General features: G+C 37.9%; 2 protein-coding genes across 2 annotated transcripts; one reads left to right on the top strand and one right to left on the bottom strand.

The window, feature by feature from the left end:
- The first annotated feature begins 100 nt into the window (after window positions 1-100).
- LOC141434674 (minor histocompatibility antigen H13) lies at window positions 101-10,019 on the top strand. Its single transcript, XM_074097101.1, has 7 exons — window positions 101-394; window positions 2,891-3,072; window positions 4,700-4,874; window positions 5,634-5,817; window positions 6,432-6,628; window positions 7,469-7,581; window positions 8,491-10,019. Exons 1-7 carry the CDS (start codon window positions 203-205, stop codon window positions 8,546-8,548), a joined length of 1,101 nt encoding a protein of 366 aa, XP_073953202.1. The 5' UTR covers window positions 101-202; the 3' UTR covers window positions 8,549-10,019.
- On the bottom strand, window positions 10,009-15,757 carry Rtca (RNA 3'-terminal phosphate cyclase). The gene is made up of 9 exons (XM_074097102.1): window positions 15,555-15,757; window positions 15,266-15,383; window positions 15,046-15,172; window positions 14,614-14,799; window positions 13,357-13,495; window positions 12,563-12,678; window positions 11,986-12,133; window positions 11,428-11,538; window positions 10,009-10,849 (listed from the first exon to the last, which is right to left on the bottom strand). Exons 1-9 carry the CDS (start codon window positions 15,594-15,596, stop codon window positions 10,763-10,765), a joined length of 1,074 nt encoding a protein of 357 aa, XP_073953203.1. The 5' UTR covers window positions 15,597-15,757; the 3' UTR covers window positions 10,009-10,762.
- Window positions 15,758-15,841: the final 84 nt, after the last annotated feature.

Raw genomic sequence — 15,841 nt, 5'->3', positions numbered from 1 at the left:
TGCCAGCGTAAATAATTGGGAAACATACCCCTCCTTTGGGCAGTCGGGTAAAAACGAAAACCGATTATTGTATCTTTTGGTTTTACATCACTACAGGTACCAACTCAGACAACCGAACTGTACACTTGTCATTTTCTTGTCAAGCTGGTTCGCCACTGATACCAGCTCATAAGTTTATTTTATTTCAAAGAATTCACACGAAATGGCTGATACGGCTACAGAGCTTCCTATAAGCATCGAGGAAGGAGTGAGAGAAGCTGTGAAAAATGTTACGGACAGGCCACCATCAAGTATCGAGGGAGTCGCAATTGCCTACTTGAGTTTAGTTATTATGGCTATTTTGCCGATATTTTTTGGATCATTCCGATCAGTGAAATACCTGAAGGAGCAAAAGGTGAGTTCTTTTTCCATTTTGTCTGAAAGGTTTCAGAATTTTCATAACTTTCACTAAAATATTTGCGATCCAATCAGGAGACTGCACGTTTCGCATTGGCGCCGTGGCATATGCTCGCTCACGGTTGTTTACGCGTATCGTGCGTAAATAACTCGCTAAAGTCATGCCGCTTAACAAATTGATTTAACTTTAAAGAATTATTATCTTAGAAGGCACTTATTGGTCACAGGTCGGACAGGATCATAACTTTGTCCTCATTCTCTACACGTTTTCCTCTTACATTGAATTACCGTGAATTAATGTATCTGATCTGTCAGTGCTTTTTTCATACCAATACTTAGTTCTATAGTGGTACTAACATAGAAAGGGTTAAACCTACAATACAGAATTCCAATTTCATGGCGAACTTGTCACACTTTCCAGCAAATTTTACCATAGTGTGAGTGGCTAGTCAATTATGATAACTACAAATCAGTTTCTTTTGTAATGCTTAAGCTGAGATCTTGCTATTTTTGTGATAAAATAATATTATAGTAAAAATTGTTTTCAGTGAAAAAGCTATATGAACTTTGCTCTGTACAACATTAATTTGAATTGTGAAGTTGTGATTTGTAGACCTATTTAATGATTTCAACAATTAATTACTACTTTAATAAATACACAATTTTATAATGATTAATTTGAACATAAGTACTTGTTGATAATGGAATTGCTAATAACACTGAACACTTTTTATTTCTTTTTAGTAGACCATGCAAAACAAAAATCAATTGATTCATAGAATGTATGGTAATTATGAAAAATGCCTTGTCATTATGGTTACTTACATTAGACCTTGAGGTCTAATAAGGGAAAAGCTTGTTTATTTCTAAGTAGTATCAATAGCAATGTAATTTGAACATAACTTACAAATGTATAAGGTTGTTATTGAAAATGTATATATAGTGTAAACAAAGCCTTTATCTAAGTAATTTCACCGTTAAACAGCACTTTATTCATACTTTACACTACACTACAATAATAGGGACATTGTACTTTGGACAATCTGCACTTTGCGTTTTTGCACATAGATTATACTTGCGTTGGAAATTGACTGGTTATCTCTATATCTATCTGTATTTATGATAAACTTATAGGATTGTTGACTAGGATAATGTTACTTGATAATTCATATTTCATAACAAATGGCCTACATTAATGATATAATAATTAGAATGATGTTAAAGCAAAAATCACTGGGTCTCCTTTTTCTTAAAAATTACATGCATTTCTATATCTTAGAGCAGTGTTTCTTAGTCTTGTTTTAGACTATTGTCATTTATTGACAAGTGATTTTGTACACTTAGGGCCTCTTTCACCACTTGTCGGCTAACTGTGACGGATATCAGTGATGCCGTCTCTGTTTGTTTTGTCTGAATAAAAAAAGACGGCATTATTTTTATCTGACACTTAAAGTTAGTTGACAGGTGGTGAAACAGGCACTAAATATGTTTTTTATGTTACATATTATGATATAATAGCAAGCACATGAGCTGATATGCCTTTAACTGATAGCAGTGGGCAGCTGCCCAAGGTGCCAGGTCCTATAGAGCACCACATGCACAAACTTGCTTAGTTTAAATACCTATTTTTATTGATCTATAGGAAAACTAGACTGCATATTTACTTGTATAGACTTTATATACTTGCTGTTTTAGCAGGAGTATTTTGCCAATGTCATCATAGAGACATTACACACATAAGGACATTTTATAGACTTATCTCATAGAAGTGATTATGAGTATTCTGTCTTAAATAAAACAATAAATTTAAAAAATCAAAAAACCCGACTGCATTATAAAATACTCAAGAAGAAAATAAGTCTAGTGGGCTAGACCTTTGTTAAGTAGCTAACTTAAAGTTCAACAGTCGGGACCCATTAGGTAAGCGCGTCCCATTAGGTGAGCGTCACGATTTAAATGGGTCCCGACTGTTGAACTTTAAGTTAGCTACTTAACAAAGGTCTAGCCCACTAGACTTGTTTTCTTCTTTTGAGTATTTTTTAACACGTCGGGTTTTTTGATTTTTTAAATTTATTGTTTTATTTCACACTTTTCTGTGAAAATGGTATATTAAAACGGTTATAACCCATATATTTTTAGAATGGGCTAATTATTAGCTTTCATTTGATACCCCACTCGATAGGTTTGAATAAAAAAAATTTTTTGGAAACTTACAATTTGGCGCCAAAAATCCATGGCGCCAAGAATTTCATGTACCCAGTGTCACTCGCGTCATTAAGACGAATCCAATGACGTATCATTTATGAAAATCGGTTCAGCCGTTGAGTAGTTACGAGATGACATAGGAATAGACCTCCTTCTTCGCAGTCGGGTAAAAAAAACATGTCTCTAAAAGGGCGCTAAAGGCATGGCTCGCCCGGGGCGCGTAGATGGCAAAAGCTGGCCCTGTGTAAAAAAAACCTATTGTTATATTTGTTTCTCCTTCCCCCCCCAGGAGTCGGGTGAGAGGCACGAGACAATGTCGAACAAGGACGCGCTGATGTTCCCTCTGATCGCGTCGTGCGCACTCTTCGGGCTCTACGTCTTCTTCCAGATATTTTCCAAGGAATACATCAACCTGCTCCTCACCGGCTACTTCTTCTTCCTGGGGGTTCTTGCTTTGAGCCATCTTTTGAGGTGAGATAGAAATATCTGATTATATTCATGCACATTCTGCATTAACTAATTTAATAATTAAATCTAATCTAAGAAACGAGTTAAAATTTCGTCAAGGTGTGATGGTGGGGGAATGACAGAACTGTTGCAGTCAGTGCAAACTGAAATTTTATGTACGAAATTTTTACCATGTTCCATCACCAGCACGAGCACCAATATCTGACACCACAAAGCGTGCATAAATAATGCATAGAAATGACACAACTCTATTTCTATGGCCAGTAGGATGTGTCAAATATTTTTGCATGCTCCACCCATGTCAGTCATACTCTATAATTTTTTTTTTAATAGCCTATATGTGTGTCCCACTGCTGGGCAAAGGCCTCCCTTCTTGACCTCAAAATCAAATATTATTTAAAATTTCCAAAAGCTTCTTGTGGTTTTAGCTCGACATTACCTTTGTTTCACGGTTTTGTTTTAGTTGAATATTTTGCATACAACTAAGTGAGGTCTTGCCATCCAGGGTCATTATGTTTAAAATAAAATAAGGATTAACATAAAATGAATAACAGACTAGTTTAACCAGAATTACGTTTGATGGTAACAGGCAATTCATAAAGTAGTAGCATCGTTGTCTTTGCATAATATAAGTAAATAAAGTCACTTCCCACAGTCTGTAGTCTTAGATTTTTTAAACTAAGTGTCGGATTTAAATGCTGTATTCACCATCAGTTACATAATTTTTCATCAAAAGTTTATATTATGTATCATGATAATCTAATATTGTAAAAAGAATAATTTGTATTTTTGGATGTTTGTAAATAATAAACTCAAAAACTACTGGATCGATTTCAAAGATTCTTCCACCATTAGATTGCTACATCATCTCTAAATAACATGGCTATATTTGAAATGAAATTGAATTTATTTGCATTAAGAGTGGGATTACATTGATGTTAGTTAGTATTAATACTGAACACACACTTATCTATTTTAGCATGCAAAATATCGTACTTAAACTAAACATGAAGCTAAAATTACATAACCATGTCAACAAATTAATAAAATACAATTACAATGATATATGTATATTAATTTGATTCAATATTTTCATGTCATAGTAAAATATCACATAATCAAGCAAAGCAATGCTCCCAAATGCAATTTTTATTACTAGAAATAACTATGACTACGACTGTACCAAAATTCGCTAATACACGGATTATTTCCGTATTTTTCTTACCTTGGGCGGACTAGTCTACTCAGTGCCCTACATACAGGTCACAGCTCATTAGAACCAGCACCGCCTCGTCGTTCGGCGTCCACTCGTTGTCGAAAGTTAGTCCACGACACGGCTCGGATGGACGCCGCATTGAAAACGAGTGGACCTCGCGTGCTCCACGAATTTCCGAGTAGTTACTATGAAGGGTAGGTGGGGAGCGCCGCATCGCAAGCGTGCGGGCAGCGAGCTGTCACCGAGTGGTCCACTCGACGTCCGCGCGTGGGAACGAGTGAGGCGATCCGGTGACGCCCATACAAATCCATATAAAGAATACTAACCGCTCGCGGCGAGGCGGTGCGGGTCGGATGCCGGGTGGCTCTAGTGAGCTGTGACCTTACATCTAGTGACGTGTCTTTGTGCCCTCAGTCCGATCATCTCGTTCCTGGTGCCGGCGTCGGTCCCCAACGTGCCGTACCACATCCAGTTCACGCGCGGCGAGCGCGACGCGCGCTCAGACCTCGTCAATTACAAGTTCAGCAGCTACGACGTCATCTGTGTCTGCATCTCGCTGTGCCTCGGCGCTTGGTACCTCTTCAAGAAGGTTAGTATTCCATTATCTAACGAACTCAAAACAATATTGTACTTAATTAAATAGTACATTGTGTCTTAAGGGCGGTAAATAAGGAATTACGAACGAGAGTCTTCGACTGAGGGCTTTAATGAGTCGATGTTCGTAATTCTAGTACCGCCCGTGCGACATACAATGTTTTTCATCACATTTGCGAGTAAATTTTTATATTTCTAAAAGAAAAAAATATATAATTGTTGATCCGATAACAAAGCACGCGTCACTGACAGCGCAACTGTGCTTAGAAGGCGGTGTTTAAGCACAGTTGTAGCAAGACACATTTTAAGCGTCAGCAGGGTATCTAGGGTATTCTAAATGGATCTTCGCTTCAGCCATTTGTTGGAAAGCCTGGAGAGGAGCATGCATTCTCTCAGGCTCTCTCCTAACGGTTATCTGAGCGTTTCAACCGCTTTATTTGTCTGGTCACATTTTATACGAATTGGCTGTAGATTTTGATGTTGTTTTGTTTTCGATTATTTGTTAAAATCCTGTGTTTCTACCAGAGAACTAAAAAACTTTATCAGAATATTCGGCCATTTTTACAGACGTGTCAAGAAAAATGAGACGGTTGAAACGCTAGAATAATCGTCCTCCCCTGGAGTTACCAGTTCATAGCCTTTTTCGGCAATTAAAAATTATTTTTCGTTAAAAAAAATATGTATTTTGATTTGTAGTTGTAGGGATGTGTGTTTTGTCCGGTTTGTATTTTAACTTGGTGTGCGCCCCCACCAGCACTGGATCGCGAACAACCTGTTCGGCATCGCGTTCGCCATCAACGGCGTGGAACTACTACACCTGAACAACGTGGTGACTGGCTGCATCCTGCTGTGCGGCCTGTTTCTGTATGACGTCTTCTGGGTCTTCGGGACGAATGTCATGGTGACTGTCGCGAGGTCCTTCGAGGCGCCCATCAAACGTGAGTTGCCAAGTTAAATAAACAATACGTTACAATAACTCTTTTCTCAAACATGACATGAAATATTGAAGTTGTGTTACAAATAATAGGCCGAGAAGTATCGCGCTGCAGGCGCTGCGGCTCGGCACCCTACGCGCGGTCACTCTCGTAGCGGCCTGCAAAGAGATTTCATACAACCTTGCAGGCCGCTGGCCGGCAATGTGACCCTCTTTTGTTTCAACGCGCGCTCTGCGACACGCACGCGGCCCACGCACAGCAACACACAGCACGCCAGCAGCCAGCGCGACACGCGCGTACACAACACCGCGACTATAGACTAGCGTCCCGCCAGCTTCATTTCTTGTTTTTTTTTTATTTTATTTCATGTAATGTTTGAGAAAAGCACTATACAAGCCTCGGCCGGAACCTGGGGTTGCCGGCCTCGCATCCCTATCCGTCTATATCTGCTTGGCCGGCAACCCCCTACTTCCCAGCCTCTACAGTAATGTACTATTATTGAACACCAGCACGTAGTAAGTCTATTAAATAGAGTCTCGTTCGTAATTCCTTATTGACCGCGTTCGAGACACAATGTGCTAATATTGAATTATGAATGTGCCCCGTGCCCCGTCCAGTGGTGTTCCCCCAAGACCTGCTGGTGAACGGTCTGAGCGCGTCCAACTTCGCGATGCTGGGTCTGGGCGACATCGTGGTGCCGGGCATCTTCATCGCGCTGCTGCTCCGCTTCGACAAGAGCCTCGCGCGCGGCTCAGAGTTCTACTTCCGGGCCACCTTCATCGCATACATACTGGGCCTGCTCGCTACCATCCTGGTCAGTAAACCAATCAATCAATCATTTTATTTGTCAAAACACAGGTAAATGTACAGAGATCTTATGAATAAAATACATGTAGTGTCACTATGTTGCACCATGAGGCATACAAATTTTATAGGCATTCAATAATACGTCATGCATGTTTTGTTATTACCATCTTTCATTTAAACATTCTTGAATTTAATAATATGCCTTTTCGAGTATAACAATTTCTTAAATTTCGGCTGTTCAGACTGTCTTATTGTTATTTTTGGCAAATGATTGTACACTCCTCTAGACGTCATTCCATTAATACTTTTCCAGAGCAAGGCTGTTTTACACTTAACTGTACCGATGCGTATTATAATAACAGGATCAACGGAGATTGAAGTATCATAGTAACATAAAATATAAATAACACAATGACTCTTTATTGTACAGTCTGCATCAAAAGTAGCAGATCACTTTTTACTTTGTCGTATTAGCACGTGTCAAATTTGTATGGTGTTAAGTACGATGGTGTAAAACGACAAAGTACAAAAGTATGCAGCTACTTTTGATGCAGACCATACACCGCATATAGATAGCAAAATACGTGTCCAATATGTTTTCAAAATCTAACTGACAGACCAGGGGCCATCTATAATTTTGTTCATTTTAGCCTCCTCCCCCTTGTCACACGTATTGCTGTGAAAATTGCAGTTTTTTTGTTCCTGTGTCACAAACCGGCTGACCCAAAAGTGTGACGTAATTTATGCCAACACCCCCTAATTTATGGGTAACCTCTTATATACCTTTAGGAATGTAGGCTACTATATTTATTGTTTTCAGTTAATTAATTGTGTTTGTTTGTGTCAGATAATGCACGTGTTCAAGCACGCGCAGCCGGCGCTGCTGTACCTGGTGCCGGCCTGCCTCGGCACGCCGCTGGCGCTGGCGCTGCTGCGAGGAGACATCAACGCGCTCTTCAAGTGAGTGGCTTGTTTTCCTAAACAGTTGACCTATCTATGGTATAGTAGACGACTCAACATTGTGCCTTGCGGGACACTCGGCTGCAGGATTTTAGAGCAGGTCCAGCGAATCAGGGCCTCAGGGCAAAAATGGATTGGCACCAGTTATATTTCAGAGATAAAATAAAATATAATAATTATGTTGGTATGTAAGTAAATGATGGAGTGAACTTTTCAATGTGTTTGTTTCCTATCTCAAATTTTGGAATCTATTTTCAAATGAAAAGAAAGGCGTAGAGATTAGGAGGCCTTTGAACAGTGTGACACTATTTAGATTTAGACGTTAAAAATAGAAAACGAATGTCAATGAAAACCTGTGATGAAAACTGAAAAGGAAACAAAATATCCAAAGACTTTTTGGTGGTAAAGGATAGTTCTGGCTGATCAAGGCTTCGAAAAAAGAGAAGGGGTCTTTTGAAAAATAATCTTTTGATGTCGTTTGAAAGAGGCCTGTCCAATTGTGTGACGTATCTACGCCAGCTGTATAGCCTGAATACATCTAAAATAAACATGTTTCGTCTGACGCACTTACTAATATAGTATTTAGCCATATCAATAGACAGCTCGTATCACACGGGTCAATGTCTGGTTGATAAGTGTCCGGTAACGCTACTTGTGATGCCATCGGGGAAAGATTGTCGCTTTGTCTTTTACACACCTCGAACTTCCGTTCCAGATAAACCTTGACAATTTAAATTGTTGTAAACAGCATTGATTATTATGATTCTGACGTTAGAAATCTTGCTACATTTATATTATAAATGCGAAAGTTTGTGAGTGTGATGTTTGTTACTATTGCACGCAGAAACATGTAAAGCTGCATCTCTCTGAATACTATGCAACGTAACGTTAATAATCTTAATATTACAGCTACGAAGACCAGCCAGCCGTCGCAGAAGAGCCTAGCAAGTCCAAGAAGACTGAGTAAAGTGAGCCACTGAAAGCACAAAGCACATGACACAATTATGGTAGGGACCAGCGCCGGCACTGTTTAGGTTGGGCGAGACGGGGTGAAATAATTATAAGTTGAAATAAGTTCTGATTAAGCGAAAATTACAAAATGTATGCTGACGAGCCGAGCATGGCAAAGAGCTGGAACGAATCAAAAAAAAAAACCATTTCGTGTGTATATGTTGCCATGTTGTACAAGAATTTTGCGTCAAAAATGACAGTTGCGAATCTTGCGAAGGAAGTGGCGCCCTTATTTGATTTCTACTTTTATTTGTCTCGAGAAACCGATGTATTTCGTGGGCTAAAGGGACGGTATATGTCTATTTGTATAATTATTTCCTTTATTGGCTTAAAATATATATTGTTTTATAACGGTAACATTCGAGGAATGTTTAGACAACCTAGTGCGGGGACGGAGTACTGACCAATACTCGTTATGAGATATCTTGCACAATGCTTTATGTAGCAAACTCGAGATGATACATTTGTGACAGCTGTTTTTATCAAAATTAAATCTTTCGCCATAGTATTTTATAAAAGAATTTGATCATAAGTCAAGATTCGCCGTCCCTGACCACTAGATAGATATACATTACTCCTATTTTAAGGCCCAATTTCTTATGAGACTTTGTAACTTTCGCTCAAACTAAACTATGTTTTGACTATTTTTTACAAAATCATGCTATCATTTTTAAAACTCGTATGAGAATATTGACTTCCGCATAATATCTTCCATTGGTATTGGCTATTGAGCAAGGCACGGTTGATGTGATGATTTCATTCTATAATGATTGTATGAGCAATTTCTCGAACAAGATCATTTATTTGTCATTATATGAATGATAGTCAGTTCTGCCCAGGAAAGCTGTAGCTTAAAATTATGCATAATTTTGCATAATAGGTTGTATTGATTAGAATAAATTAACGTTTTTCAAGCTGGTCACACCAAGGTTTCTTTTGCCCTTGGTCAAATCATAATAATAATGTTTTGTATGTTGTGTTGTATTAGCTAAATTTAATCATATTTTTATCTACTGTTCTGTTTTCATTGCAATTGTGGATATATAATTAGTTTACTAAGTTTATTTTTGTTATTTAAATTTAATTATATTTTTTACGCCGGAAGCGAGTCACAATTTTCTACTTCTGCACTAGCAAAACTAAGAATCTACTATACAGTACAGTTTAATGCAACTTGAAACAGAGAACACAGCGAATCAGTGCTACCAACATTCCGATGAAGATGGACATAATATATAGTACTTTTGTAAAAATAAAACCATTCAACTTAGGACGTATGTATACTTACAAAGTATATTGTTAAATGTGAGAATATTTTTGGCCTCTTTATGAACTCTAAGAATTCCAATCGAGCGTGAAATGTGCGCGGCAGCGGCAGAGCCAGTTGATGAAATGTAATAAAATAAAATACGTCGATATATTATAAATTGTTTTATTTATAAACACACTCATAATTTACACGTCAATTGCACTAGTAACACGAAAAAAAAAAAGATTTAGCAATGTAACTTTTTTAGCAGGCGGGTCACTGAAACTTAACAAGGTACACCCGAGTTTAGAAATATGTATCTATTTCAACCACCCAAAAATATGTTGCCACCTGTTACCACGGCCTTATACGTCAGAATGCGAGTCTGTGGTACATATTTTTTATAGCGTTAGGCAAGTCCATATTTTTGCATTACATTACATTAGGTATACACGACTAGATGTTGCACGCAATTTCATCTGCGTCCTGCAGTAACTTAACACTTTCCATAAAAAGTATTTTAATCTGGGATTAGTGTAGCTTTTAAAATAAAATAATTTTTAAAATCGATTCAGTACCTACCTAGTTGGCTAGAGAGTGTCCTAGGTCAATCACATGAACAAAAAATATTCGACAATTATTTTTTTCTCTTGTCAAGCAAATATCACAAAGATAAGACACGCCAAAGTTCTATATTTCCATCATTTTTTGTTTACAAAAGAAGAAATAATTGATGAATATTTTATATTTAAATTTATTTTGAAACATGCCAGCAAGCATAAAGGTCGGCAAAAAGCAATGGAATAAGCAGAAATGACAGATCTGTCAACCAGGGTCTGAACTAAGAGCGGTGAAAGAGGCACTGGACATAACTTAAAATAAGCACTATAAAATAAATATACTTAAACAAATAATACACCATTACGTGGGTAGATTGTTATTAGTAAATCCTAAGCCCGTGCACTCTATCGTGTTGCGGCTGCCGTCGGGAATTATCTCGAACTTGACCTGCAAGATATTTTAAGAAATTTTGTAGGCGTGTTAACTAACAGTCATCAATCCAATCGTTACCATTTCATATTTTTGTATAGACAATTTATTTTGGTTAGTATCATTTCGTCTTAAAAAAAGCAGCTGGTCTAAGTAGCAAATAGTCTAATAAGCATCTGGTCTAAGATTGTTTCACTCAAATTCGACGGAGCCCCGCTTCGTAGAGCTCCTATTCCGCGTGGCTGAGGTGCCTTGACGCAAATCTAACCTAACCTATGTTTTTTTAAGTTTTCCACATAGAACTAGTTGTCTTTTTTTAAATTACTTTTAGCTTACGTTTATGATACTATGCCGTAAATGTTTAATTGAATAGAATTATTTGTCAATAAAAAAATTACAGCATCAGAGATGTTTTTTAGATAAGAAGATAATATAAACATAAGAATAATCTCCCGAATATATATCCCAGACTCCCAGTATACCATACACACACAAACATTTGTCGGTTTGAATAACCCTTTTCCATCAAATCACCAGCCCATCTTGGGGAGCTGTTCAACAATATAAATATATAAATTGAAACAAATATTTCGTACCTTGGCCAGCAGTTCGGCGATATGTATGGCAGTCTTTGTATGCATCGTGATCTCGCCAACTGTCACAGACGACTTGCCTTCAGCCAGTGCCATGAATATTATTACTTGATCCTGCAAAAATAAATAAATGTGTCGACAACCTATTGTCATAAACAACAAGGGACTAAAGAGAGCCAATATTTCATCCGAGTTGGCTAGCCGAGATTTCTCTATCAGTTGCATTTCGATCACGCATACGTGTTCGCACGTTCTATACTATAAAGTGCAAAATTCGAACTTCGTATCTTGCTGTCGATTTTCGAATTTCGTAGTAGCTCCCCTGAAGTGAAATCTTAACTCAGTTCAGCCAAGCGGTATAAAACGCGATGGACTTCTACGAAATTCGAAGTTCATATCGTACCGTCCCTCTCACTTTCGTATTAAATATTAGCGACAGCGGGACGGCAAGATACGAAGTTCGAATTTTGCACTTTATAAAGGGCCTGGACTGAAATCTTAAGTCAGTTGAGCCAAGCGGTATAAAACGCGACCCGGCCAGTGCAACCCTGGTGGCGTTACCTGCGAGTGAAGGTCGAGGCAGGCGCCGGTCTGCAGCAGCCCGCGGAGCTGGTCGCCGGCCGCGGCCCCGAGCTGGCCGGGCTCGGCGCCGCGCTTCCCCAAACCATCGGCGCCCAGCACGCAGCCTGACGACAACTCGCACGTCACACTGAAAAAACACCATTTAGTTTATGGCTAGACTAGAGACTCGCCCTGGCTGCGCATGGGCATATTTTAAATAAAAAGGTCTAATCAATTACACACATTTTCAGCTCCATTTCCCAAAAACTATAATGTGTATAACTTTTTATAACATTGTCATTTTTAAATTCATGTATTTAATTTGTCACAATTCAAATTCAATTTTCTTTTGTTATAATTTGTAGCTGTCTTATTGTTGTTGTTTGCATGGTCTACATCTGCGAATAAATTTAATGGTGCGTGCGAAGTTCACACTTGGGTCTGGGAGGGAACTATATGGTCCAAGTTTTTTTTATTCTTAGAGGCATGTGCCCAGCAGTGGGAGGTATGTAGACTGGAATGAATGATGGATGAAGTGAAATTCTAACTGCTTGAATACGACACAAAACATACTCACAGCATGCCATTGCAGTTGCCTATCGCTTTGCTGCTGTCTTCCTTGTAGCAAGTAATGGCCGCTTCGCCGACCGCACTGAGGGCGCGCTTCGCTCCCTCCGCCATTTTATGCGCCATCTGTAGGAACAGACGATTAACTTACAGATTCAATGCCATATTTCAATCAACCTTAACTACAATAGTCATCGCGGCCTATACACGTCCCACTATGTTTCAAATTATTTAGAAAGACAAAAGTTAGATATTTATAAGAATAAGAATTGTTTATTAGCTGATAAAATAGATACACATACAGAAACACTGTCTTAATATACACATGCATGCCTATTCCTACCAGCCAAAATGGCCGCCACTCAGCTACGCGAAAAGATCTGAAGATGATTTCGCGACGCTGATTTTCAGGGACGTTTACTTTTATCTCTTACACCTACATTTTATTGCTAATAATAAACAAACAATATTAGGTACGAATTAACTTATTGACCCAATTATTGTTATACACACAAAAAGTCTTGCGTTTTGGAAACAAAAACATACATGCCATGGGAGCATTGAGTGACAATATAGCATCTGCTAAATAAACAAGACCAGCTCTTATATGTATTAGAAACCACTGAAGTTGTTTTATCTTTGTCCGGATACAGCATCTGTAATTGATATTCAAATAATGTTAGGCTTTTTGCAGCAATCAATCTTGCAATTATGTGCGTTTTTCTTAGAGTTGGGTGGTGGCAGTAGCTACAAAAATAAGCAGTATTTTTTTCTATGCAGTTATGTTATGATAAATGTGCTTACATTTATTGGCAACACTCCTGCCACGAAGCTGGATCCCTGTATGCGGACAATGCTTCCAGGGTCCGTCAGGGTCACACCACTGAGCTTCTTTACTGGTTCTACGTCCACTGTCACCTGGCCACCACCCTTGGGGAAGTATCTAACAAACAAATACTGAAAATTAGTGACAAGATAATGGATAATATTAAAATCGCATAACAGTATTTTGACAGTTATTTACTGATTTTTTTGAATGTGTGACTTCCATTGTTGGGATAGTAACTAAAGAGTACTCACTTATTGAATATTTTCGATATCAATTAAACTAAACTTAATTTATATTCTGTTGAACTTGTTTATATTTAGTAAAATTAAGGTTTACAGGTGATAACCGATTAATTTAAATTTTTAGGGGTTGTTTCACCATCCATTGATTAGTGTTAACTGACGGTTAAATGTGATGCCGTCGTCTATTTGAACAAAACAAATAGAGACGGCATCACATTTAACCGTCAGTTAACACTAATCAATGGATGGTGAAACAGCCCCTTAATGTTTTAATTAACCTAAAATTGCTAAAAGTGGCTCCAAAGCGGTAATGTTTCGTGTGCTGTGCCTACCCCATTTGGGTATACAGGCGTGATGTTTGTGTGTGTGTTTAATTCTTTATGTACTTCATAAACAATATTAGAATCATTTAGTTTGACTTTAGACATAAATATTGTAGCCAGCAGCGTCTTTAGCCCATGTAGCGCCCGTGTGCAATTAATGGCAATTATTAATTTAGCGCCATTTAGGAAGCGCGCGGTCAAAATGGAATAGGTACAAAGTTGCCGCGGCCTTCGCCCCTAACACCGCTGCGCCCGTGTGCAACGCACACCCTGCACTATAGGTAAAGACGCCTCTGATTGTAGCATCATTGGTGTACAAGTGATCAAGTACTAGAGATAACTTGTTGACATAAACTAAGAACAACTATGGCCCCAAAACACTGCCTTGGGGTAGCTTATAGCTGGACTGTATTTTTATAGTTTTGTTACTTGCATCTAATATTATAGCAAAGTTCCATTTGAAAGATAGTTTTCAACTAGTTCTAAAGCCATTCCGTGAATATGGACATGCTCAAGCTGTTTTAATAAAATTTTGCTTGAAATAATCAAATGCCTTTGATAGGTCTATAAAAATCCAACAGAAGTTTAACTATTTGTAAATCAGTTCACATATGCTGTAGAATTTCAAATATAGCTAGTGCCATATTTTTAATATCCAACAACCTACCCTCTCCTGTGTATAGTCATGTTAAAATCTCCACCAAATTTTTTCAAGGCATGCCGGAACACCTTGTCCATGTAGTCAATCTGTGGTGCCATCTCAGCATTAGTCCCTCCACGGAGATCCAGCGTGACAGGACCGTCGGCCATCAGGGCACATGGGAGAGCTACTTGTAGAAGCAGGCTGATAGAACTGGAATAAAGATTCAATTTTAGGACTTTAAAACTTTAATATTGAACATTCAATTTTAAATAATATTTGAATTATTGTATGTATTTATGGAAATAATCACAGAGAAACTATTAAATATGCATTGGAAGAGTTAAAAAACTGATTTAAAGATAAGAAAGGTTTTTTTTTAAACTAATTTAAAACCTAATTATTAAAAAGCTTAATACTAATGGCACTGATTATTTCATATAAACTATCATAGCATACCCAGCAGTATGGGGATCAGCTAAGTAATGACCTCCTCTGATCTTTTTAGGGGCAAATTCAACTTCTGTGGACCCAATCTCAGCCCCTTTTATCTTGGCTTGGCACATCTCACCAACCAAATGTATCCCTGAAAAATATTTCATTGTTATTGTTACATTAGTATTTAATTTGGTTCATTTGCCTAATTATTATTAGTTCCTAAGTTAGTGAATGTATTAACCTTTGCAGTGCTGAGCGGCTAAGCCTGGCTTGCTCCTTCCAGCTCTTATCTTTGAAATTCTTACTGGAATACCCAGAATAGCGCTTAACGATATTGAAATTCTGAGAATTTGTCCGCCCTAAAAATAATACAAAAAAAAACTTTATAATTACACTTTTATGTTACAGTCAAAAGTTAAATGGAAAAGCAATGCGCAAGCAAACGCACTGTTGAAAGTTTGGCAAAGATTTTATTTTCTTTAAGTAACATTTTATCCATATGTTTTGTGCTTATGGATTTTCAGTCTTACCCCTTCTAAAAGACTACCATCTATGTCTGTGAAATCCGCCATCGTTTATACCTACTAGCTGTAGTTAGTTACCATCGAAAATAGAAACAAAACTCAAAAACCAGCTCCAAATAATTGAAATATATTCAAGAAAGTTCATTCAATTAAAACCGATAACCTATAATAAATAAAACTGTATCACTGTGTTTATATGTCAAAACAAAACAAAAAGTTTTGACATTTATTTTACTTTGTCTGTGGTATTATACAGAAAGTTGCCTGTGCAGAAAAACAACCACTTCCGTAGT

Source organism: Choristoneura fumiferana, chromosome 14 (genome assembly GCF_025370935.1).
Source record: "Choristoneura fumiferana chromosome 14, NRCan_CFum_1, whole genome shotgun sequence".
NCBI lineage: Eukaryota > Metazoa > Arthropoda > Insecta > Lepidoptera > Tortricidae > Choristoneura > Choristoneura fumiferana.
This window is presented reverse-complemented; position numbering and strand designations above follow the sequence as displayed.